The sequence below is a fragment of the Trichosurus vulpecula genome, chromosome 3 (genome assembly GCF_011100635.1).
Source record: "Trichosurus vulpecula isolate mTriVul1 chromosome 3, mTriVul1.pri, whole genome shotgun sequence".
In the NCBI taxonomy this organism is placed as follows: Eukaryota; Metazoa; Chordata; class Mammalia; order Diprotodontia; family Phalangeridae; genus Trichosurus; species Trichosurus vulpecula.
This window is the reverse complement of record NC_050575.1, coordinates 429,988,772-430,015,722: the sequence shown is the minus strand read 5'-3', so window position 1 is coordinate 430,015,722 and position 26,951 is coordinate 429,988,772. Positions and strand designations below refer to the sequence as shown.

The window sequence follows — 26,951 nt, the reverse complement described above, 5'->3', positions numbered from 1 at the left end:
GGGAAGGTCTTTTTTCTTATTTCTGTCCTTTTAGATATTTTTAACATTTATAAATGAGTGCTGGTTTGTTGAAAACTTTTTATTCTTTATCTATTGATGTGATCTTTTGTTTTACTGTTTTTTTATCAGCTGTGAGCTCCTTGAGAGTTGGAGCTGGTTTTTGTTTTTGTTTTGTTTTGCTTTTGGCTTTCTTTTTATCTCCAACCCTTGACATAGTGCCTGGGATGGAGCAGTCACCTAATAAATGTTGGCTGACTGAATGCTAAATATATTGTTAATATTTAACCATCTTTGCATTCTTGAAATGGATACAACTTATTTATAGTTTTTTTCTTTTGTTCTATTACTGATGAGTATTTTATTTTAATATTTTTATTTCATTCTTTAGCTATATTGATATATGGTTCTCTTTCTCTGCTGATCCTTCCATGGTTTGACTATTAGGATTTAATATCTCTTCATGGTAGGGCTTGTGTAGAACTCTTTCCTTCCTTAATTTTGAAAATAATTTTTATAATATCGTTCAGAACCAGGAGTGGTACTCCTGTTTTGATGAGTTCTAGGGCATTTCTCTAGACACTAGATACTAAATGCTCCATATCACTTAAAGTTACCCTGTTCCGGGGAGTTCTCAATGACTAGAAGCTGCAGAGCTGGCAATCTGTGTTGGAAGAGGAAGTTTCTTCTCTTGGCCACACCCTCTTTCAATAAAGTCACAGGGCTAGTCTACAACTCCTATAACACACCATCATACTATTTGTTTTTCTATCACTGGATAGAATTCAGTGATGAATCTCTTTGGACCTGGAGCTCACATCTTCAGTCTCTTATCACAGGTCATTTATAGTGTATTGATTTTCTCTTTCTGAAATTGGATTCTTTAGCTTATCTGTTTCCTGTTTTGCCAATTTAGGTACTTTATGCTTGTTTGTTTGTTTCTAGTATTCAAGAAATTCTTCTCTTCTCTTCTCTCCCACCCCACCCCACCTCATCCCATCCCATCCCATCCTTTTTCTACTCAACAAACATTTGTTAAGTTTAATATTGCAAATCACTGAACTAAGTACAGAGGATACAAAGACAATGATGAAAGTCTCTTCCCTAGAAGAAGTTACATTTTCCTGATGGATACAACATCAATCCAGATTAGTAAAGACTAAAAAACCCCAAAATAAATACAAAACAATTTGAGATCAGTGGGGACGCTAACAATTGAAGGGATCTAGATAGACCTTTTAAAGAGGGTGGCACCTGAATTACTCTTTTAAAGGGAGATAAGGCTTCTAAAAGGCAGAGATTAAAAAAAAAGTACAGCTTTAGATTCAAGGGGCCAAGCCTATGCAAAATATGGGTAAAGGAGATAAAATTCAGTGTTTGAGGAGCTGTGAGGGATCCAGTTTGTTTGGAGAGGAGTGCATCAGAGGAGTAATGAATAAGGTTCTGAAAAGTAGGCTAGAGCCAGATTGGGGAGAGCCTCCTTGAAAAATTCCAATATTTTATTAATAATGTTGCATGGCTACGGTTATGGAACACTACTGTCCCTGAATTAAAGATGAGTAAAACACAGAAGCCAATGGGATGACACAAGTTGGATAAGAGCAGGATCTATGACAAATAAGGAATCGTGAAGATTTAAAGTAAGAGGGTAACAATGGAACTGAGAACATGCCTATAATTTTATTAACATGGGAAACTTCCAGATGTAGAAAATCTCTCTACCAATATAGATTGGCATTTTCTTTGAAATTTAAATTCTTAAAGAGTTTCTCAGAGCATTCAAGGTTAAGCGGCTAGCTGTTGGTTATAAAGACAGTATGTATCAAAGGTAGAATTTGAATCTAGGTCTTCCTAGAGCCCACAGGGCTAGCTCTCTAGCCATTTAAGCAGGAAAGTATATCACATAAAAAAAGATATCATAAATGACATATTTGATGAACAATAAGATAGATATGAACTACTCACATTTTGAGTAAGAGGGATTACAGATAAACAGCCCAAATAACAATAATGACAGTACCAATGATGGTGGTGGTGACAACTGTGATGATGATGATAACATGGGACAGTCAATATGTTTTAGTGATATCTTTGAGAAGTCCACAAAAAGGGAGGAAGATCCACCCTTCCCCTCACAAGTCCAGCAGACCTCTTATGGTTAACTTGTGGGAGACCATAGGACAAGAATTACTTAGGATGGATAGACATAAGTTTATTGAAGTGTTGGCTGTGACAGTTGCATCCATGATATCATAGATCAATTTGAGTAGCTTGAGAATTTCATAAGAAAGCTCCACTTAAATGCTACTACTCACTCTGCTGTCTTTCCTTACCCTCTGAGATACCATGTCTTTGCAGGATATGTCATTCTTGTGGTAATAATGGAGTTTCTAACCCAACAGTAAATTCTGGATATCTATACACTTTATTTTTCTTAAATACTCTTAAGTTTAAATTACCCTTGCAAACAGAGTTCTCACAGCATTAGGATATTCTCTTTATCTATTACTTTTCTTTGATATATGAATGTGCCATTGAAATTTACCTTTCCTTGGCAGGGCCCATAATCTCTATTCTACCCCAAGAGAAAATTACTAGATAAGCAAAGCACTTGGAGTCTTGAAAGTCCTGGGTTCAAATACTATATCCAATATTTATTAGACATATGTCTATTACAACTCATTTAGCCTTTCTAATCTTCAGCTTCCTCATCTATAAAATGGAAGGTTTAATAATGGCATCTACCCCAAAGAGCTATGATGAGGATCCAAAGAGACAGATCTTATCTGTCTATCTATCTATCTATCTATCTATCTATCTATCTATCTATCTATCATCTATGGACTATTTGTGCCCAACCTGTGGTAAAGCCTTCTGATCTCATATTGGTCTGGTCAGCTACAATTAGACACACTGTATCTTGGCCCAATATAGTGATGCCATTTTGGTCCTCTCCAAGAATGGAGGGCAACAATCAACCATTCTATCTATTATCTTCTATGTGTTGATACAACTATTGCTATAATTATCATTAGGACCTACCTATGGGGACAGAAACAATTTTGTAAGAGGCTCAATTGAAGGGACTAGGGGTGTTTAGCCTCAAGAAGAGAAGGCTTAGAAGAAAATATGATAACAGTCTGAGTTGAAGGTTTGTCCATTGCACATAGAGTTACTGAATTCTCTGGTTTTCAGAGTGCATGTTCAGGACCAATGCTGAAGTAGCAGAGTAAGCATATTGTAGCTCAACATCACATCCTCCTAATCAGAGCTGCATAACCCTAGAATGGATAAACTTGATATGAAATGAGTTCCCAGTCACTGAAACTCTTTAAGTAGATTGGATGAAAACTTTGAGGGAATATTTTAAGCAACAAGGCAGCAGAATGACTAAGCTCTTGCAATGTGCCAGGCAAGAATTTATGCTTCGGGTAAGGAGTTAGATATGATGATACCTCCTTTCTCTGAGACTATAATTCTATGAAGTTGAACTTCCAAAATGAGACCAATCTCTGATTATCCCATGAGTAGTTTAGATGGTCTTTTGGTCTTTTGACTTCTTATTCTTACTGCTTGCCCTTGGGCTATTCTCTTGCTTGGTAGCACTTTCCCAATGCAACATCCCTGTATCATCATTCTCTGGGGCTGTCACTTGAGAATAGCAATCAGGAGTATCCCACTGTTTAAGACAGTCGGCTGCACTCAGTATACAGTTTCCTTGGAATAAACACTTTTCTTTTTCACCAGCTCTGATCCTAGGCAGTGTTGTGTTTCATGATGTTCCTTCCAGGAATACAGCTCAATTAAATATACAAACACACAGTGATTTAGAAGGGCTATAAAATCAAGCGACAATGATATGTGTTCAGCAAAGATCCTATAAGGAACCATGAAAACCACCAGTATTACCACAACATAAACTTGGCAGCTGCCTCTGGAGACTCATTTCCAAGAATGAAACCCATCTATGGAGTCACCTCAGATGCCGCTTTGACAAGTGACATGAAAAAGGAAAGTAGGAGCAACTGAAAACCCAGGCAAGATATCTCAATTTTGGGGTCTCCCTCAACTCCTCACTGCAAAAGGGAATGAATAACAATAAAGCCTGAGAAAATGGTGCTCGTTATTAAGAGATACCACAAGGTGCTAGGGTTGGAGTACTGGACCTCAGTTTAGGCAGACATGACTTTGAATCTTGCCCCTGACACTTATCAGCTGTATGACTGTGGGCGAGTAGCTCATCTTCCACCTCGGTTTTTTCAGCTGTAAAGTTGGTTATGGTGGGGCTTAAATGAGATAATGAACATGAAGCACTTGGCACAAATTAGAGCTCTATGAAGATATCATTCATAATTGTTAGTATTTTCTAGCTGAAGGCCAATGCAGGTATCTGTCCATCCAAAGCCATAATCAACTGTCCATGGCATGAGGGAAATGAAGCGACCATTCTAATAAGATCTGAAGTCCTGCTAGAATAAAAGCCCCATAAAGGCTGAGGTTACAACTGCTCATAGCCAAGTCAGGCAGATATCTACAAGCCTTTAGAGGAATCTAGGTAGCACAGTGGATAGAGTGGCCAGCCTGAAACCAGTATAATCTGAGTTCAAATCCAGCCTTAGACACTTGCTAGCTTACTTAGGCACATCACTTAAGTTCTTTCTGCCTCAGTTTCCTCAACCATAAAATGGACATAGCAATAGTATGTATCTTCTAGGTTTATTACGAAGATCAAATGACATGATATTTGTAAAGTTGTTTGCAAAGTTCCTAACTGTAGATGCTTAGTAAATAGTTGTTTCCTTCATTTGAAAATATCAGTCATTCAATTCAGTTCATTGTGTTTCTATCCAACTCACTTCAATCGCTATGCTTATGAGAGGTGGTCTGATGTGCTGGAATGTGCTCTGACATGAGATTACTCCCTCATGCCTGGTTCAGACCATATTTCTAATTCTAACACCCTAATAATGTCATTCCATGCCTGTGATCATAGAGTACAATGGCCTCTGGGCATTGGTTTTAATCACTAAAACTCAGGAAGTTCTGAAAAGGTGCAAGATGAGTGTGAGCAGACACTTCCTAGTTGTGTGATCATGGAGATATCTTGAAATTTCCCCAAGGTCCAGTTTCTTTATCTAGAAAATGGGAATATTGAGAGTAGTTTTATTGTCACAAGTTTATTGCAAAAGTGAAATAAGATAATAGGAGTGTTTTAAGAATCTCAAAACATCATGGATTTGTCAGTCATCATTACCCTCATTATCCCTGTTATTTTTTCTCACTTTTTATAGTGATCACATAGAAATAGCATGAGTACAAGAGGTTATTGCACTATTATTCTGATTTTATTTAATTATTCAATATTTAGTGAACTATTACATAGGAATGTTTTTTGCTTGTTTTTGCATTTGAATGAGTTTGGGCAGATGAGATATAGGTTCATTGAAAGCTTCATCAAGGCAAATCTGGTAGCAGAGAGCACGAAAGGGGTCATGTGTACTCCATCTTGTCTTCCCCTGGTTTTCAATTCTTTTCCTAGGTCTCTAATTTTTGTTTAAGCTTTTGACTCCAAGTACTTTGGAGGTTGCTGGTATTCAATGTGCCATCTATTAAAAACATTGTTCTTACATGTTTTTGGATCCATGTTACACCCATGTAACCAAGGGAAACCTTTTCTTTGTCATAATGTTCTGGTTCTAGAACAATTTATTTGTAGGAATCTCATGGATATTTTGTGGGGGAAGGTTCCTATAACTATCAGTCATTGTCATCTATTAGTTGAAGAAAGATAGTGTACTTCTTACATATTATTTTGGGGATCCCAATTGGATGCCAACCTCAAATTAGACAGCAACATGGAAGAAATTAGATTTTTAATTTATATCTCATACCTTATAACAATATAAGTTCCCAATGGATATGTACCCTGTAAATTTTATTTATAACTTTTATTTATGTCATTAATAAATTAGAGAAATATGAAAAAAATACTTCTCTGATCTATTTATAATGGAAACATCTGTGAACAAACATAGGATAGAGAAGATCACAGAAGAAAAAATGGATAAAACTTAGGTTACATAAAATTTTTAAAAGTTTTTGCTAAAATAAATCTTATAAAGTTAAGATTAAAAATGAAACAATTAACCAAAAATCATCTTTCCATTAAGTTTCTCTGATAAAGGTTTTGGTTCCAAGGTATATAATACCTTGATACCTTGATATCAGAATAATCTGATACAGATTTACAAGCGAAAGAGTTATTCTCCAGTTGACAAATAGTTTAAGATATGAACAGGCAGTTCTCAAGGGAAGAAACTAAGGTAATCACCATAGGAAAAAATCTAAATCACTGATAATTTAAAAAATGCAGATTGAAACAATTTTGAGATTCACGTTCATCAAACTGGCAAAGATAAAAAGGGGAAATGGCAAATGTTGGAGGTGGTGTGGGAAAACACACACATTGATGTACAGTTGGTGGATTGAAGAAAGCAATTTGTAATTATATGCAAAAAGTTACTAACTGAACAGCCACATTCCCTTTATCCCTGATATACCACTGCTAAGACTATATCCAAACAAAATCAAAGAAATAGTCAAATTTTCTCCAGGTATAAACATATTTATAGCAGCCCCCAACAGCAGCAGCAACAAAAACAACAGCCACAACCTAAAAAGGATGAAGCCTAAAGGATGCCTATCAATTGAGGAATGATTAACAAAGAGATTGTACATGAATATGGTAGTATAATATTGTTCTGTCAAAAAAAAAGAGGAAATAGATTATTTCAGAGACATGGAAAGGCCTGTAGGAAGTATTGCAGAGTGAAGTCAGCAGAACTAAGAGAATATTTTTAACATAAGAACAATATTGTAAAGATAATTATCTATCTATCCATCCATCTATCTATCTATCTATCTATCCATCCATCCATCCAACCATCTACACAGGCCATGTGACAATTTGTTTTACTTGACTATGGATATTTTTACAAGGAATTTGATTTTCTCTGTGTGCTACAGACTGATCATGAGAGAAAATAAATTTCTATTTATTAAAAACAATTTAAAAATAGAGATAAGATACTACACACATAGAATGCTATGTGAACTTTCAGATGCGATTAGTTTTGCTTAATTATTTTACTTTATTACATGAGACTTGTCATAAAATGGGTGTGATCTGTAAATGTTTTTAATGTAACACACATTTATGTGTATATATACATACGTATATGTATATGTGTGTTTATATACAAATACACATAGGCATATGTTTTTGTATGTATGTTGTTGTTGTTTGTCCAGTTGTTTCGGACATGTCTGACTCTCTGTGACCCCCTTTGGGATTTTCTTCACAAATATACTGGAGTGGTTTGCCATGTCCTTCTCCCACTCATTACAGATGAGGAAACTGAGGCAAATAGAATAAAATGACTTGCCCTGGGTCACACAGCTAGTAAGTGTCTGAAACTGAATTTGAACTCAGGTCCTCCTGACTTTAGACCCAGAGCTCTATACACTAAGGGGGAACCTACTACCTCTCCAAGCAGCCTATTCTGGGTTTGGACACATCTAATTGTTAGGATGTTGTGGTGTTTATTGTTGTTGCTGTTCCTGAGGTCAAGTCTAAATTGTCCTACAAACTTCGGCTCTGGCCTCTTGGGGTAATCACAAATAGTTCATTAGACTATGACCTCCTTGAGGGCAGGGTCCATATTTTTGCCTTTCTTTATATCCCAAGCACTTAGTACTGGTGCCTGAAAAGTCTTAGGTACTTCCTGAACATTTGTTGACTGATTGATTTGAGGACCCCCCCAAAAAAAAAAAACCAGTAACAACAACACTGTAAAGTAGATCATCATCATTTTATAGACGAGGAAACTGAGGCTCATAGATGCTCTAAAAATTGCCCAGCAGTCCACAGTTACTAAGTTGAGAGGCAGCACTTGAATTCAGTGTTCTCCGGACTTTAGGTCATCTGTCTTCTACTCCATCACACTATTTGCTCACTGCAGGGTCTGATCTTGGGAGAGAAGGGGATCGAACTGCACAGCACAGTCTGGGAAAGACTAGCCTAGAAAGGATGGGCTGTGTAGCCAGGGGAAACAGGAGTGTAAAGGTTTCTGCTTCCTGTCATTAGGATGTTACAAGGAAGAAGAAGTTCTTGAAATGTTCTGTGATATCTCCTTTCATACAGTACTCTGCAACAAGGTAGAGGAAGAAAAGTTCCTCTTTGGGCTGTTTTAAACCCATCCCAATCTGGTCCAAATTATTTTTAAAGCATCGTGGCACATCCATTTTCTTCTTGCATTCTGTGGTCTAGTCTCAATGGGCTTCTCCTTGTGTCTCCTTCATGATGTTCCAACTCTCCAGCCCACTTCAGCACCACCTTGCAGGTAAAGCTTATGCAGATTTCTCCTCCCTATCCCCAGGCGATATTACTTTTCCCCATTATTACTTTGGATTTATAGTTTACATTTACTTATTGTGAGTATATGATTTCCACATGTAGCTAGAGCACCAGGTTTTGATACATACCTGGGGACATCTAAAGTCAACAAGGCAAGAAAAATCTGTTAATTGTCTATCATGGGCCAAGGGTTGTGGTAAATCATTGACCACCATTTCATTCCTCAGGTTAGCCCATGTTGCACATTTATATAAGACAGGTAAGCTCTCCTCAATATTACTACGCTTTTCATAAAGTATTTAAATGCAGATTGTTCCTTAAGAGGGTTAAGAACTTCCATTATAATCTGATGGCATTATTAATATATTGTATTTACTTATTCATCTTTTACAACTGTGGCCCACTTTGGTTGGACCTACAACAATTGTCAAATACATGGAATCTAAATTATTGAAGTTTGGAGAAAGAAAGGCATCCACATACATCAGAAAACCTATCATAATACTTGCTTTTTTTTTGTTATACTAATGAGCTGGAAATACAAGAGATGTCAAGTGACAGGGGAATTGCTCAACAAATCTTGTGACATGAATGAAACAGAATATTACTGTGGTGGGAGAAGTGAAGCATTATTAATAATGAATTAATTAATAATTAATACAGAGAAGCATTCAAAGACTTACATGACCTGATACAAAGTGAAATAAACAGAGGAAACAATATATATGACTAAAACAGTGTAAATGGAGGGGGTAAAAACCCTATAAAACGATTGAAATGTAATGTTGCAAGGTTTTAAAGAATATGCTTGACCTCAAAAAACAGATGAGAACATATCCTCTCCCTGCCCATCTTTGCAGATGGATGTGGAATATAATAAATAATATCTAAAGTTTTTCAACGTGTTGATTGATTTTGCCCCTTTTTTCTCTTTTTTTTTCTTTTTAAAAAGTTCTTTGTTTTAAGGGATGAATCTCTGGGAAAGAGAAGAAGAAAAGAAGAAAGGATAGAGGGGAAATGTAGATCATGTAGAAACTAATGATAATAATACAAATCTATTTTTTAAAATAAAGTTTCATAGTAGTTTGAAAGCTAACGTGATATATGTATGTATGTATGTATATATATATATATATATATATATATATATATATATACACATACATATTTAAACATTCGATATTCTGAGGATGTGAGTACAAAAGCTGTGAACCTGAATGATTAGAAGGATGGTGTTGCTCTCCAAAACATTGGGGAGATAATGGAGGGATGGGCTTTGGTGGATGCTAACAAGTTCTACAGGGTATTCCTAAAGTCTGGACACATAGGCAAAAATGCATATTTTAAAGAAGTGAAACAAATGACATTTTCAACAACATTTTATTTAATTGGAATATTAGCAAATAACATCTTCAATATGATTTCCATCATTTGTGATGCAAAGGTTGATGAGCTTTGCAAGATTCACGTGAACTCGATGCAATAGTTTCACATTGCCGTTAATTTTAACACATTCACTCTTTATGCATTTATGTGTTCAATGAACTGTGTTGTTTCTATGATTTTCATTGAGTACCTTCTCTTTTAGCATACCCCAGAAAAAAATAAGTCAAGCAGGCTAAGGTCTGTTAATATTCCAAGTATTTCAAAATATGCATTTTTTCCTATGTGTGCAGACTGTAGGGAAACCTTGTATTATAGCTATTTCTGCAACCTCATTTCCTCTTCTAGGTTTTAAGTCTTGTCCCCCAAACTAATCTCAGTGTTTCTCTTACCAAGTTTATTAGCCACATTTTCCTTTTCTGCTATAGGAGGAGGACCCCAACTTCCCATGCTGATCTTTACTGATGCTGATCTTTTCACTCACCATCTGGCCCATTTCAGGGACTCTCTGAAGTTGACATTTGCCATCCCTATCTGTGTTTATATCTCCCTAGCCAGGAATGGCCACAGTGCTGCTCTGCTGACTTTCCAAGAAGACCGAGTGGCAATATTTCTTCTCTGCTTGTACACTTCTCGATGACCCAGGTTGCCTGGGGCTCTGTTGGGATAAACTATTTGTGGTCAGAGATTCCAGTCATTCCATGACCCCCATTCCAGTCCTCAGTTTAGGTCTTGTAGCTCATTTGTATACTCAATGGAACATTTACATTCTGGCTGTTTCTTATGTCTTCCAGATGGATGGGGAAAGAAACGGGCTCTTCCCAAATATTGCCACACTTCTCATACTCCTGCTTGGATTCATATAAACCAACATCCTCTGAGGACTTCCCAAAGCCTCACAAGATGATTTAAGATTTCATAGAATCACTGAATCCCAGAGTGAAAGGGAGCTTAGGAGCCATCTCCTCATCAGTTAGAACAGGAATAGGGACAGGACCCATGTCTTCATTGGTCTAAGGAACTCCTAGGTAGTATAGAATAGGAACATACAAAATACATACAAAGTAGAAAGGAGATAACCTTGGAAGTGGATGGTGCTAGTAGCTGGGGGGCCAGAAAAGACCCTCTGTAAGAGGTGGCACTTTTCACCAAAGATTCCAAGGGAGTAGATGAGGGGGGAGAGCAGTTCAGGCGTGGCAGTTCAGGACAGCCAATGAAAATAAATAGAGATGGGAGACAGAGATTCCTGTGTGAGGAATTAAACGTTGGACATTACGGATGGATAGTAGTATGCCATTTCATACAACCTGTGTTTGAATTGGAATCTCCTCTGAAGCACTCTTAGACAAGTGGTCGTGCAGACTCTTGTTGAAAACCTCCAAAACTTCTGCCTGCACCTGACAAACAGTAAATGATTAATAAATGCTTCTTGATTTGCCTTGGTTCTGGAAGCAGCTTCTTCCACAGTGCGATAGCTCCGATAGGAAGATTTTCTTATAGAAAGCCTAAATCTGCCTGTCTGAAATTTGGATGGCCATTATTCCTATTTCTGCCCTCTGAGGCCAAGCAGAGTCAGATTGTCTCTTTCCCACTAGATGACTTTCACATCCTTGAAGATGGAAATCATCATCTCTACCCTTTACTTCTCCAGCATAACATTACTATTATTTTCAACCATTCATATGCAGTCTCAGCTGTAAGCTCTTAGCTATCTTGGTTGTCCTCCTCTGGCTTTTCCCCAGCTTGTCCATGTCTTTCCTAAAATACATTACCCAGAACTGAACATAATCTTCCAAATGGTTTTTTAAATGAAATTATTTTCTCTCAGTGGTCTCTCCTACCCCAAACCTTACAATCCAAAGGTCCTGGCCTTTTTACTCTTCTTCACACAGAATACCCTGTCTCCCAATCCCATGCATTTGGCCTACCTGATGCCCAAGCCTAGAATTCTGTCCCTCCTCCTTCTTGCTTCTGAGGCTTTGTTCAGGATTCAGCTCAAATCTCACTATCTCTAAGAGGCTTTTCCCCATCCCAACCTCTTTTAGTACCTTCCCTCTGAGATTGTCTCCAGTTTATATTGTACGTGTGTGAATATGCTTGCTTGTATGTTGTCTCCTCCATTAGACTGGGAACTCCTTAAAGGTATGGACTGTTTTTTTTCTCCTTTTTTTGTATCCCCAGTGCTTAGCACAGGACCTGGCACATAATAAACCTTTAGTAAATGCTTATTGACTAGGGACTGTCTGATGGACAAACTGGTTTATCCTGCTTCTACATTTTGTCCCCAACCTTTGATTTTCTCTCTTTTTAATAAACAAAATTATTAGAAAGTTACTTCCTACAAGGCTGAGGAAATGAAATGTGGGATAGGCCCTGACCTCAAGCAGTTTATATTCTATGTTTGTCTATATGTGCATGTTTGTGTGTGTGTGTGTGTGTGTGCGTGTGTGTGTGTGTAGGTGTTGATGTAGTATGCAACAGATTAGTACAATATAATATATGATAAAATGGAGAGTCCATCAGTTGGGCAATGGCTGAACAATTTGTAGCATGTGAAGGTAATGAAATAACATCCTCCTAAAACAAAGGATGAAGAGGGTATTTTCAGAGAAGTCTGGGAAGACTATTTGAGCTGACACCAGAGTAAAACAATAAGAACCATGAGAACAATTAATGCAGTAACAACATTTTAAACACAACAATATTGAAAGACTTAAGAACAGGGATCAATGCCCAACCATGATTCTGGAGGAGGACATGTGATGAGACATGCCATTCCCCCAACTGCCAGAGGGATGATGGACTCTCTATGCTGAATGAGACACACATTTTTTGGACACGGCCAATGTACAAATTTGTTTGACTTGACTATGTGCATTTCTTGCAAGATACTTCTCCACCTTCCCAGTTATGGGAGGGTTTAGGGGTGAAAGGGAAATAAAATACAAGTTTTTCTTTTTTTAATTAGAAAGAATTAAGTAAAAAAAAAGAATATAACAAGGGATCCAATGTGATTCATTAAAGATCTTAAGAACAATGTAGGAGGGAGAAATGGCAAACCACTCCAGTATCTTTGTTAAGAAAATCCCAAACGGGGTCATAGAGAGTTTGACATGAATGAAGCAACTACACAACAAGTTTCAACAACATGAACCATATGATCAGAATGAGCAACAGCAAAAAAAATGTTGAAACAATGCTTTGTAATTTTAATAGCTGGCCTTGGTCCAAGAGAAGAGCTTTGAGAAAGTATCTCCCCCATTGTTTGTTAAAAAAAAATAGAGTGGGAAGGTTGAGGGGAAATAGTGGATCCCAGCATCCATTGTCATACTAACTTCTACCTGCACCTCCTCACCTGACTAGGAGGCCTCTTAAAGCTCACCTGCTATCATAGGGCTGATGAGGGACCAGAGCTGTTATTTCTGTGATACACATATACACATACATGCATATAGAAATACATAGGTATATATACATACTCATGAATATACACACATACCCCCATATAGCATACACATGATATACATACAGACACATATAGATATAGATATGTAAATCTGGATAAGGAAATTTTTTCTCCCAATGAAGGTCTGCACCTTATTGCCACTTATCGTTTTAGCATAGGTTCCCAAAGTGGGTGATACCACCCCCTGCAGGGCTCTGGAACAATCCGGGGGGAGGCAAGGTAGTAGCCTCAGTTGCAATTAGGAGCAATTAGGAGGCACTGAATAAAAATAAGGGGGCGGTAGAAGCATAATAAAAGAAGAGAAGAGAATCTTGAAAAAAAAAGCTATTTGTATATGTTTCATCTGTTGTGTAACAGTGTTAAAACCATAGTGATTAAATTATTTTCCAAATAAACACACAAAAGGAAAATAAAAATCGATCAGGGTTCAAGTCCACCGATGGGTCTTAACAAGCGATTAAGCAAAGATGTATCTTGCAAGAAATGCACGTAGTCAAGCCAATCAAATTTGTACATTGGTCATGTCCAAAAAATTTCTGTCTTATTCAACATAGAGAGTCCATCAACCTTCTGGCAGTTGGGGGAATGGCATGTCTCATCACATGTCCTCCTCCAGAATCATGGCTGGACATTGTATCCACATTCTTAAGTCTTTCAATATTATTGTGTTTACAATATTGTTGTTACTGCATTAATTGGGTTTGTTCGAAGTCCAGCATGCAGCAGCAGGAATCTGTGCATGCAATACAAAACTATATGGTTACATGATGCAATATTGTGTCATTAAAATTTTAATGCAGGAACAAAACCCACAAATTTACAATAATTATTGAATGTAAGATGCATCATTAAAATGTATAGATAGATAGATAATATTTTTAAATGAAGCAAATTTCATAAAAAAAAAAAAAAACATGAGAGGGTTAAAGAAAGATTTCCAGAGGGGTGCTGGGTATATTTTTAAAGTGTGCCAATTAAGTTTGGGAACCTATGTTTTAGACTTGCTTGGCGCACTTAGGAAGTTAAGTGACATGTTGATTAGTTTTTGCTGAAATACTTTTTCTTTATATATATAAAGATATATATATATATATATACATATGTATATATTTAAAAATCATTGTCATAGGAGATAGCTCTCGATGCATTGGGAAATTAAAATAATATAAAAACAAAAAGACAAGTAATGTCTGTGCATTTATAGATCTATTTGTTTGTTTTTTTCTGTTATTTTAATATAAACTTCTCAAGAGCAGGTTTTTCCTTTTTTTCCTGTTTCTCCCTTCTACCTTTCTTACCTCCCTCCCTTTCTACCTTCCTATTTTTTTCCTTTCTCCTTCTCTCCCTCTCTCCTTCCCTCCTTCCCTCTTTTTCTGGGATCCCCAGTGGCTCATATGATAAATACTTAGTACATTTTTGCTGATTTGGACTGAATATACTTTGTTGAAGGGCGAAGATTGTTTCCATTTTATTTTTCTGTGTCTTTTGTTTTCATATCCTCAGAACCTAACACAAAGCTTAGCCCATAGAGGCTGCTTAATATACTTGTGTATTCATAGAAACAGTGTCTAGAGAGAATGGAGTCCCAGACACTTTGTTTTCAGGAATGGGAGGAAGACACTGAAGAGGAGAAGAAAGCTTCTTGGGAACACCAGCAGAACTGATGAGAGCAAGTTCCCTCCATCACCCACATAGTGCTGCAGTGTGGGAGTTCCAGAGACCTGATAATTGGCAGAAGAAGCCTCAAAGTCAACCCTGTCATTTCTTCCCCTCTAGTCTCTGTTTCCCTCTCTGTAGAGAACAAGGAATTAGACTAAGACAGAGTTAGGGAAGCTGTGGCCTTGAGGCCACATGTGGCCCTCTAGGTCCTCAAGAGTGGCCCTTTAACTAAACCAAATTTCACAGAACTTCCTGGAGCTCTCCAGCCCTGTGTTCCCGGCTCGTGTCAGGAAGTTACTTAGAGTAATACCCTAGTTGTTTACAGGCAGCTAAAGGGCTCCATTACGAAACTCTGCAGCATTTAAAGACTGAGAAGGAGACCCTGAGTTGAACTTTTTGGTTTAGAACGAGAAGAAAAGAAGATATAAAGCCGAGGTGCTCTAGAAACTGCAGCATTTGTGAGAGTGGGCCCCACTTCTCATCCTCAGCCACCATGTCTCTAGGCCTTCTGCTTTCTGCACTGGGGCTCATGGTGCACACTCAAGGTAAGTTTGCTTAGTTCTTGGCTATTTTGTTTGGAGAAAAAGTCCTGGACTGGAAATAAGAAATGAACTTTAATAAGGACAAATAGGAACTTTTGCACATGGATGCAAAGAATCAATTTCACAAGTACAGATGGGAGGAAGCATAGTGAGAGAGCAGTTTTTGTTTGTTTTTTTTTTTTCCTGAAAAAGATCTGGATTGAAATATGAGGCACTAATGTGATATATATATGTGTTAGTTAAAAAATATAATGGGATCCTGGGCTGTATTAAAAGAGGCAAGACATAAAGGCCTCGGTCCTGCTGCCCCCTACCCTAATCAGACCATATCTTGTGGAGTATTGTAGTCAGCTCTTGGTGTCAAAAGTTAAGAAAAAAAAAAAAAAAACTTGGCTGTTCAGCTGTGTCCAACTCTTCATGACCCAAATTAAGATTTTCTTGGCAGACAGACATATTGGGGTGGTTTGCTCTATGCTTCTCCCGCTCAATTTACAGGTGAAGAAACTGAGGCAAACAGGGTTAAACAGCTAGCTAAGTGTCTAAGGCAAGATTTCAACTCAGGTAGAGGAATCTTCCTGACTCTAGGCCAGTGTTCTATCCACTGTGCCACCTAGTTTCCTGGGGTGGGAATAGTGGGGATAGAGGAACTAAAGAATAAGGAAAAGAGGGCAACCATGAACTTATAAGTCCTTGCATAATGGCTATATGAGGATTGCTTGAAGCAGCTGAAGATGGTTAGCCCAGAGAAGAATTGGAGGTTCTGGATGGTGGTGGTATATTATGTTCTGTTCTGTATGTTATGTTATGCTACATGTTATGTTATATTAGTGATGTCATGTCACATCATGTCACATATGTTACATTGCATTATGTTATGTTATGCTATGCTATATTATGTTGCTATGTTATGTCATGTCATGTTATTTCATGTTATATTATGTCATGCCATATCATGGTATGGTATATTTCTCTGTATTGGATTTTATTGTATTATGTTGTATCATATTATAATTTATATTTAATAGAAAATCACTGAAGGGTATGGGAGGTACTGTGTCCATTCTTTCTTCCTAAAGGTCTCCTCCACTCTAGCCTTAGGCCTATTATCTGGGGAGGGTTTATTCCTAGGGGAGCTTGGCCTTTGATGGGAGGAGAGGCAAGACTAGGCTCCCTTTTCTCATATTCTTTGCTTCATGAAATCCCACCAGTGGCAAATATTTAAACCTTAGTGTTTTATTTTTGTTTATTTTTATTATTCTGGTTTTGGGTTCATGTCTATGTCTTCTCAAAGAGGAGAACAGAAAGATACTCAACATCCTATATAATATTATACATGAATAGATTAAGGGACAGTATTTCAGGCCTCACACACAAAGTAAATCCTAAACATAAAAGATTCCCAATGTACATTGAAAGAATTATACAAAACAGGACTCAGTAACAACTAATGATTCAAAGGAAAGCTGATGCTTTAAGCTCATCAGTACATAAGGCAGTTCGCAGGACTGCTGATGAGGCATTTTATATTTCTCCTCACTTTTGCTCTGTCCCCTTCAAAATCCTTTTCTTCTAGCAAGCCAGCCTATGGGCCTGGTCTCTACCTCTTGTTGATGGTCATTTTCTCCAATGAATAAACTCTCCCTTTCCTTCCCCTCAGTTTATTATAAGGAGCCTTGACCTAAAGACCTCTGCTCACAAAGCCATTTACAAGGTTGGTTATGGCCACCTCAAGGTAGATGATCGGTAACCTACTCAGAAAAGGAAACAGAGAACAGAAAAGGCAGCTAGAGTCCTGGGCACACAAACTTCTTTAGTGAAGTCTTTTTCCTCTGGGTACCATGTGGAAACAGTCAACAAGGTGCCTTACCTGGAAGGGCTAGCCTATCTGCCATCCTTCACTCAAAGTCTTAGAGTTTCATGATGTTCCCTGAGAGATTAAAGGAATAGAGAGCCACATGGAAATGGTCTCTCTTTCTAATAGATATACCACCCTGTCCCTCTACCACTGTCAATCAAAAGAAAATTTATTAAGGAATTCCAGACGCAGTATTAAGCGTGGCCCTCAGAGAACTTACAATCCAATGGGGTAAGGTGATACATATATGGAAGCAGGAAAGGGAGTGTGTGGGAAGGTGCCCAGGGAAGGGACATGTTGGAGAAGGCCAAAGGAGAGCAGCCAGGTGGGAAATGAAGAGATGGCTGGCCTGGATGCCCTTCTTCAACGCAAATTTGAGAAGGAGCTCCACCCTCCAATCACAGTGGCCCAAGGGACCAAGGTGCTGATGAGATGGAAGTTTTCAGACTGATACAGCCAAGATAAAACTGAGAATTGTCATTGTCATTCCTTTGGCCTTAGGCAGATGTCAAAAGCAGTCAGGAAGGCAAGAGTTGAGTCACTTTGTCCTTGGAATCCTCAGAAGTATCCAGGATATCCATGGGCACATTACCTGCCTTTTTGGGTACACATTGCCCACTCTCTGCAGTAGAACAAGTTCCTGAGGGCCAGGATTATTTTTGTTTAGATGGCTTCATATTCCTGGGCCCTGACACAGAGGCTGTTACCAAAGGCCTATTGAATTACTCTGGGAATGAATCTCCCCAGGAACTGTCGACTCTCTTACCCTTTAATGACTTGCAAGGCCCAATCTGAGGCACGAACTGTTTCTCTCCTATTATATCTCAGTCTGGTAGTATATCAGAATTAGGAGCAAGGGATAGAATGATAGAAATAACAATGTAATCCCCTGGGGGTAGGGAAATAGTGTATACACAAATATGCACAGGAAAAATGTATACAAAATAAATAGGATGGAGGGGAGGGGAACAAGCATTTATTAAGTACCTACTGTGTACCAGGCATTTTATAAATATTATCTCATTTAATCCACACAACTCTGAGAGGCAATTGCTATTATGAGCATTTTGTAGTTTGAGGGAGCCAACGCATGGAGAGATTAAGTGACTTGTCCAGGGTCATGCAGCTAGAAAGTGTCTGAAGTCAGATTTGAAGTAGCTCCAGGCCCAGTGCTCTACTCACTGCACCACACAGTGGGATGGTTTCTAGAATTAAATGCATCCTCATCTCTACTAAATAAAATTAAATTAAAGAGAGAGTCAAATCAAAATGTTTATTAATCAAATGACATTCCCAGTTGATGTCAAATTGCTGACACATATCCAGTGGCAAGATTTAAATAGCTCTACCAGCAAAACATCTTTCACCTTGTAGAATCTCTCTCCAATTACATCAAAATGCCATTTGGATGTGATAACTATAGTATGTTTAATGTTTGCCAAGAAAAGATAGAGAATAAAGGCTTTGAACTTGAATCAGGAGGCTACATTGAACCAAAAGATGGAGGTGATAGGTAAGGTAATTTCGGAAGGGAAACCATTGGCAGCTGAGCAAAGGAAGAATCCTCCTTTAGAAGACAGATTTTGACTTGAGCCTTAAAGGAAGCGGGGGCAGCTAGGTGGTTCAGTGCATAGAGTGTCAGGCTTGGAGTCAGAAAGACTTGTGTTCAAATCTGGCTTAGACACCTGTGTGACCCTGGGCAAGTCACTTTACCCTGTAACATGCCTCAGTTTCCTTATCTACAAAATGAGCTGGAGAAGGAAATTGCAAACTACTCCAGTATCTTTGCCAAGAAAATTTCAGATGGGGTCACAAAGCATCTGACAGGACTGAAAAATGACTGAACATTAACAACTTGAAGGAACTCAGGTAAAAGAAGGGATGGAGGTGAGGATGCAGAGCATTGTAGGCATGGGTGAAAGCCAATGCAGACACAATGGCTTGAGATGGACAGTTGGGTATGGTGGACTGAAAGAAGGTCATGTAGCTGTATCATAAAGAGAGATCAGGGGCCAAGTTATGAGGAACTTTAAACGTCAAACAGATAAAATAGTTACACATATGATCCTGAAAGTATTAGGAAGCTGGAGGAGCTCATCAAGAAGTGAGGTGGCATGATAGATAAGGCCCTAACTTGAGAAAAAAATATCTTGGCAGCTGAGTAGATGGTGAACTCAAGCGAGGGAGAGACTTGAGGTGGAGACAAGCTACCAACATGTTGTAGTCATCCAGGAATGAAGTAATGAAAGCTTAAAACAAGGTTGTGACTGAGGAAAAGGAGAGAAGAGAGTGACATCTACATGAGATGTGATGAAGAAAGGATAAGACTCACCAACAGACTGGCTATTTGGGCACTGTGTGAGAAGACTCAAGGGAGACACCGTGCTTTTAATCCAGAGTTTTGGAGAGAATGATGTTGGAAGGAAGGGAACATTTGGGGGGAAATATAGCAAGTTCTCTTTTGAGCCTGTTGAGTTTGAGATGTCCTGGGTAGTTAGTGATGCATGACTGTAGTTCAGGAGAGAGATTAGGGACAGATCTCAGAAACATCTGTGTGAAAATTATCATCAAACCTTGTGGGAGCTGTTTCAATCACAAAGAGAGATAATAGAGAGGAAGGAGAGAAGAGAGGCCAGGGCAGAGACTTGTGAAACAGTTAGTTATTGAGGAGAAGGTGATCGACAATGTTAAAAGCCATAGAGACATAATAAAAGGTGAAAATTAGTCCTAGTAAAAAAAATCTATTATGAATAGTTTAGGATGTAGGGAACCTTTTTTTTTTTGGCTGCATCATTCATCATAGTGACTGGCACATAGTAGCTGCTTATTATGTGCTAGGTGATTTGAATTTATTTTGATATCAATTATTCCAATAAACCACCCTACTAAGACAGGAAGAGATTTGATACAATGAAAAGAATTCTTCAGTGATTAGACCTGCAAGAATGATAAGAGGCTCCTCACTTCCTTGCATTTCTGATCCATAAAGGTTATCAAATCTTGGAGTCTCCTTGAGCATGTTCACACTTCTAGCAGAGATTAGATTAGATGATTTTGAAGCCTCTTCTACCTGATATTTTGAGATTCTTTGGAAGAATTAAATGAGCTAAAGGATCTGAAAATGTCTGTAATTTTCAAGGGCTGTTCAGATCATGAAGTATTACAGTTTCCCCATTCTTTAGGAGGAAGTTGGTCACCACATCCTTAACTCAATGTCTCTCCTTCCTTTCTAGCAATGATTATAAATGAACCACAGGAATTCAAGCAATATCAAGTGGTTTATCCTCAAAAACTACATGGCATGCAAAAAAGACACACCCAAGAGAACCCAACAGAGCCTTACGGCAAGGAGGTAACCACTGAGGATGTCCCTGGGGGGTAGTCATCTCAGCCTGAAAACTGGAAAACTTAGCCCCTCCAAAATCAAATTTTGTGGGTTGGATAAACTCTCACAGCTGGATCCCTGAGCCTCAAATGCCCATCTCATTTGTGCTGCCTGATCTCACTGGAGCCAGCACTCATATAGTGAGCAGGCACCATAGAATGGCAAATAGCAGTGCTTTGCATTGATCTAGCTTGTCAGGCTTTTCAAGCTGTTTTATATTCACTGTCTCATTTTGTGCTTGCTGAAGACTTATGAGGTAGGTGGTATAATTATCTCCATTTTAAAAATGAGGAAAATGAGGCTAATGGAAGCTAAGTTGTTTGCCCAGGGTCACATAGTTGCTAAATTATTGAGAAATGATTAGAATACAGGTCTTCGTGACTTGTAATGGAAAGCAAAGTGAGACTTTTCACTGTTTTTTCTTTTGGAATGCTCAGCACTAAGGCAATCAAGTGCCTTTGATTGAGTCTTGCCTTTGTTTCAATCAAGAGTCTTTGATGACCAGCTTATATCACAAGAAAGCTGAAGTCACATGAGTTTGAGTCACATGGTTGTGATGCCCTCTGACCCTGAAGAAGTGTATATATCCTCAGAGGTTAGAATTTTGCTTTGGGGGCTCACTCATTATAAGAGTGTTTGTGACAAGACTCTGGGTAGTCATCAAGGAGCCCCCTGGCTTTGAAAACCCAGATGTTGGTACTTGTCTTTCTGATAACTATGTACGTATTGCTATGGACAGACAGAAGCCCTATCTGACAATTTGTGTTATTTGCTCTGTTCATACAATTTCTTCTTGTAATTTGTTTGTGTTTTCTCTGAAGCACAGGGTGCTGACTTTTTGCCTTGAACGAAGTGAATGATATATGTATGTTTAATTAAAGTTAGATTGTAAACCCTCTAAAGTTGCTTTCCTTAGAAAAGCAGATCAAAGAACTTGTGCTAGCAGCCCTCCTGTGTGCTGCTGTTGTTGGTCTTATACCTCCACAGCAGTTGCAAGCAGCATTGTTGTTACATGACTTTACAACTCTAATACTCTAATTCACTACCTCACAAAAGGGCCTTGACTTTCCCAGGAAGTTTTTTCCTTCTTTGATGTGTTATGTCTCCCTTTGGGGTAGGTACATGAATGTTGGCACCTAACTGCGTGGGTCAACCCATGAGGCTCTGCCCAAGTGTGAATAATAGATTGTCATGTCATAACACACTTTCCCTGAGCAGTAATCATATGTCTAGAGCTATGTGAGGTACCACCCTCCATGTTTATCTAGTCATTCTTCAAAGGACATACAATTAGCTTTAATCTTTTGCATTTGGTCCTTCGCAAACTCCATAAATGTACTTCACTGGTTGCCTTGAATTCCATTCACAGTCTACTTAAAAACATAAAATTTATAGAGTGAAATAAGAATCACGGAGACAATTTGGAATAGAAAATCCAAAGATGGGCAGGTCAAGATCTGGGTTCAAATCCCACTTCTGACACTTATTATCCAATTGACATTGGTCAAAGCATTTAATCTCTCAGATAATGCTCTAGCACAAGGGCTTATAAAATTTTTTTCTTATATAGACCGCTTTGTTAGTTGTTGAGGACTACATACCCCCTACTCAAAATGTTTTTGAATGCATAAAATAAATGAAATATTAAAGGAAATCAATGCTGTAAAAAACCAGGAATTTGTTGCTAGGTATCACTGACATTCATACTTTTCAACTCAGAGAGACATTTTAGCAATTGGTTCATTTTATGCTTGGAGCCCAGTTCTATTTTGCACAAAAGCCAACCTGTTATGAGCAGCACTTTTAGAATTCTTATATAGGACAATGCAGGATGGACACTACCAGAAGTTTTACTGAAGGCAAAGGGAAAGGGAAAGGTTTACACATCACAGAACTGAAAGCAGAAAGGGAATATCTACATTAGGTAAAATAATAAACTTAGCCACCAATACCAGGAGGTAAAACTGATATCTCAAGCTGGAATTTTACAAACAGGCAGATTAAGATAGCACCCAGTTGATAACACCAGAGATATAACTGATACCTCAGCTTGATTTCACAGACCGACAAGTTGAAGTGACTAGATGTCTTAATGAAATGGTGACAATACTAAAAAGCTCTTACCACACTGATTATATTTAAATACAGTTTTCTGTCAGTCACCACCTATTCACATTTCCCATCCATGGTCACAGAACCCACATGCGGATGCCAGTTTAAAAACCCTGCTCTAGAATTTATGTGCTAAGTCATTGATGGGTTGTGATTCACATAAGAGGGATGACGTTTCTGCACTGGGAATTTGCCAGGCTGATTAAATTACAAATCCTTCCTGAAAATCACTTGATCCTTGTTGAGCTAGTGGTTTTCTGAGGTCTGTTCCAGCTCAGAGTCTGACTAATCTATGTAGAAGACTAAAAAAAAGCTTTCAGCTTGATTGCTAATAATGACATTTTATTTTTCCAGGACAAATATGAACCTGAAGTGCAATATCAAATTACATTAAATGGTGAAAATGTGGTCTTTCAACTACACCAAAACAAGTGAGTCTTGTTTAACGTGGTCGTGTTAAGTATTAAATCCATTTTGGATTTTAGAACACATGCCTTCAAACTGAGGACGGAGGAACTAACGTAGAATGAATGCCAAATCTGCCATCACTTTCATTTTTCATGGAGAAATGAGGACTTGGAGATCCTTGGAGAACCACTAGCCTTAGAGTAGCAGAAGAGAAGGATAGCCCTGATGGGATTTCTGGTATTTTACTAGAGTCAGGAAGATTCAGGTTCAAATTTTGTCTCTGTCTTTTACTAGCTATGCTACAATGGGAAAGTCATAGCCTCTCTGACCTTCGGTTTCTCTGTCTATAAAATGGCAAATAAATACATAGTATCTATATCTGAGATGTTGGAGGTCTCTGAAAGGATAATATATGTTTTGTAAACTTCAAAGCAATATACAAATGTCAATTTCTTGTTATAAAAATTATTGTGAACATTGGATTGGGGACTGGAATTAAAAGGAACCTGGGACTTGCGAAAATAGCATGAATTCTGAAGAAAGGGGAAGAGAGGAGAAATGGGAATGGGGGAAGAAAAATTGCCAAAAGGAGGGGAATGGAGTCAGATGACCACTTCAGGGAATCTGAGTAAGCTTTTGTGTGACCACAACAAAGGAAAAGTGAGAACATGTAATTGGGTCCATTCCCAGCCTCAGTTGTCATTACATTGGTTTGGAAAATGGGAGTTTTGGCTTGGAGCCAATGGGGTTTCTTTCTGTATAAGATAATAGCCTTCAATAGAAGGAATTAGTAAGAAAAGTGAGACCTTTCTGCTGTGGCTGCTGTATGAGTAACAACCCAGACTGTCCTGTAAGTCCTCCTATAGAAGAATACCCGTGAGCAATGTATCAGAGGGAGCTGGAGACTCCAAGAGAAAAAAGCTAGGAAAGTGCATTCTAGCCCTTGGCTGACTTGTACAACCTTGGCAAAGTCACAGAGGGAGATGGAGGTAGCAAATAGGTCCCATATGGACAATAGTAAGTAATCCAGTATACTAGGAGAAGCAATGTGAAACCAGTCTATACAGATCATTTGTAGCCAGATTGTAAAGGACTTTTGAATTCCCAATAGAGGAGTTTGTATTATATCCTTAAGGTAATAAGAATCTAAAGAGACTTTTTGATAGTGAGAGAGGTTTGGTTGGACCTGTGCAAAGCTGTATGGATGATGCATAGGAGAAGAAAGAGACTGGAAACAGGGAAATCAATTAGGAAAAGGCTGTTAAAGTAATCCAGTTGAAAAGAAATGAGGATTGTTGACAAGGCAAAAGAAGCGAGATGGAAGAGATATTGGAGAGAGAATATTAGCAAGACTTAGCATCTCTAGGGGATAGAAATTCAGAGTTGAAAAAGACCTAAGAGTCCAGGTTCCTCATTTTATGGATGAAGGGTCCCAAGATTCAGAGACAACAGTGACCTGCAAATACAGGGGTGGTATTTGAAGTCTGGAACTCAAACTCAATTCCGTGCTGGATAGCAGCAAGAATTCTTGCTTTGGGTGAGGACTAGACTAGCTTACCAATGGATTTCCATCCAACTCTAAAGTTCTATGAGTCTGTGCAAACCACATTGAGATAAGTCAGGGAACAGATTTTCCTTAGTCACTGCTGACTTCTTTTTCTCCCCAGTGACCTCCTATCTCCAGACTACACAGAAACATATTACTCATCTGATGGCAAGAAGATCACCACCAGTCCTCAGGCCACGGTAGCTATGAGGTTTTATCAGCAACTTCTGGGATTCACTGTACTTTACTGACAGTCATATGGATACTGTCTAGGGCACAGTTTACTGGCATTTGTGTTTGGTCCTAAAACAATAAGGAAGCTTCTTGAGCAAGAAAGATATGGTCAGATCTTTGGTGACAATAAATTCTTGTTAGACTTGACTTCTTTTTAATGAGGTGGTTGGGCTTAGTGGCTTCTCAGGCCCCTTCCAGTCTTACCTAATCATTCCTGACCAAGGGAGGAGGAGGAAGAGAACCAAAAATAAACATTTAGTAGAATTAATTCATTATTCTGGATGCAAAGTCTCCTCTAGCCCAATCAAGGAACTTTAAACACTGCTCTCCAGGAATAAGATGATGCAGAAGGAGTGATTCCATTTTACTTTCAATATTCCAACGGCTTTATCAGTCAATAAAACAATAAGCATGTGTCAAAGCAATCTGATAAATGATAGGAGTACAAGTACAAAAAAAATCAAGCAATCCTTACTTTCTATGGTCTTGGAATCCCATGCAGAGAGGTAACTAGGCCGAGTAATGTTCAGTGTAGAAAGTGCTAAATATGGGTCCTGACCCGAGGCCACCTAAGAACTTGTTACATAAGGTAAGAGTGGAGAAGAAGGAAGGGAGCACAACAGTCCAGGAGCTAAGGAGGGTGATGGGACTCTAAGGAGTGTGGGATCCAAAAATAGACTCCACAATTTCCACTAATTATTCACTGTAATTCATAGATGCCAATTTTTGGAAAACCTGACCAAAAGTGAACATTTTCCTTTGAAGTTATATGTTTGTTACAGCCTTGGGAATCTCCCTCACACTGTGTTTTGGAACTTCAGCAATAAATGTGAATGCCCCTGATCATTCTGAGCTGAAGTAGTCTGAGAAATCTTCTATGGCCCCCATGGGTGTGGGAGGCAGACTTTCAGTTGAGTGGGAGCTACGGACAGCAGTGGTGAGGATGTCAGCTGATATGTGGAGGGCAAAGTCAAGCCTGTGTGCTAAGATGAAGACAGGAGCCTGGGCCACCAGTGTACATTGGTGGTTTCCTACAAAGAAAACTGTTCACTCACAACCAATTGCATTTCTCTCCTTTCCAGGAACACTGCTATTACCAAGGTCACATCCTGAATGAGAAGGACTCTGTTGCCAGTTTCAGTCTGTGTGGGGGGCTGAGGTGAGAGCCTCCAACAATCAGGCTCAGCACTGTTGCAAGCCTGAATCCAATCCAACAAGCATTTATTAAGCACCTACTGTATGGAAGGAACCAAGCCAAAACGGAAAGCAGTCTCTGCCTTACTGGAGCTGCTGACATCTAATTTTTTATATCCTTCTAGTGTGTCTTCCTCAATATTATTTAAACTCTCTGAGCCCAGACTTTCATTTTTGTCAACATATTCCCAGGGCTTGGCACAGAGCAGGTACTTAATAAATGTTTATTGATTAATGATTGAGTCAGAGAAAGGAGAGGGTTACAACATGTGAACCATCGAAACAGATAGATATGTCAATGTTTATGTCATATATAAATATGTAATCATATATGTATAATAATATACCATATGTAATTATACTCTGTGTTATACATCCATAACATATATACATATGATTCTATATAATGTATATAGTAATATAGCATTGTATTATTCTTATTATATGCCATATATGAATATAATCATATGTGTACATAAGATATGTTTTATTCAGTATATATCATTTACTAACGTAACTTTTAGCTTTCCATAGACAGGACCCTGATTAATGAGACATGCTAACACCCGCTTAAAAACCCTGGCTATTAGCTGGATTGGGCAGCCAAAGTTTTGCCCTAGGACATCAGAATTTAGAGAGCAGAGTAGATAATACCCAAGTGTTCTTTTGATCAGTAGAAATGACTAAGCTTGGTGAGCAGGAATCATTTGCTAAAATAACAAACAACGGGATGGACAGCTCTCTCCCGTGTGTT

General features: G+C 38.4%; 1 protein-coding gene across 1 annotated transcript in view; it reads left to right on the top strand.

Annotated features, from left to right (window-relative positions):
- Positions 1–15,389: 15,389 nt before the first annotated feature.
- Positions 15,390–26,951, top strand: part of ADAMDEC1 (ADAM like decysin 1) — a 30,611-nt gene continuing 19,049 nt past the window's right edge. The window contains exons 1-5 of the mRNA XM_036748062.1: positions 15,390–15,466; positions 20,552–20,670; positions 23,170–23,246; positions 24,891–24,969; positions 26,086–26,162. Coding sequence (XP_036603957.1) covers positions 15,415–15,466; positions 20,552–20,670; positions 23,170–23,246; positions 24,891–24,969; positions 26,086–26,162 — 404 coding nt within the window. The 5' untranslated portion in view covers positions 15,390–15,414. The remainder of the gene's footprint in view (positions 15,467–20,551; positions 20,671–23,169; positions 23,247–24,890; positions 24,970–26,085; positions 26,163–26,951) is intronic.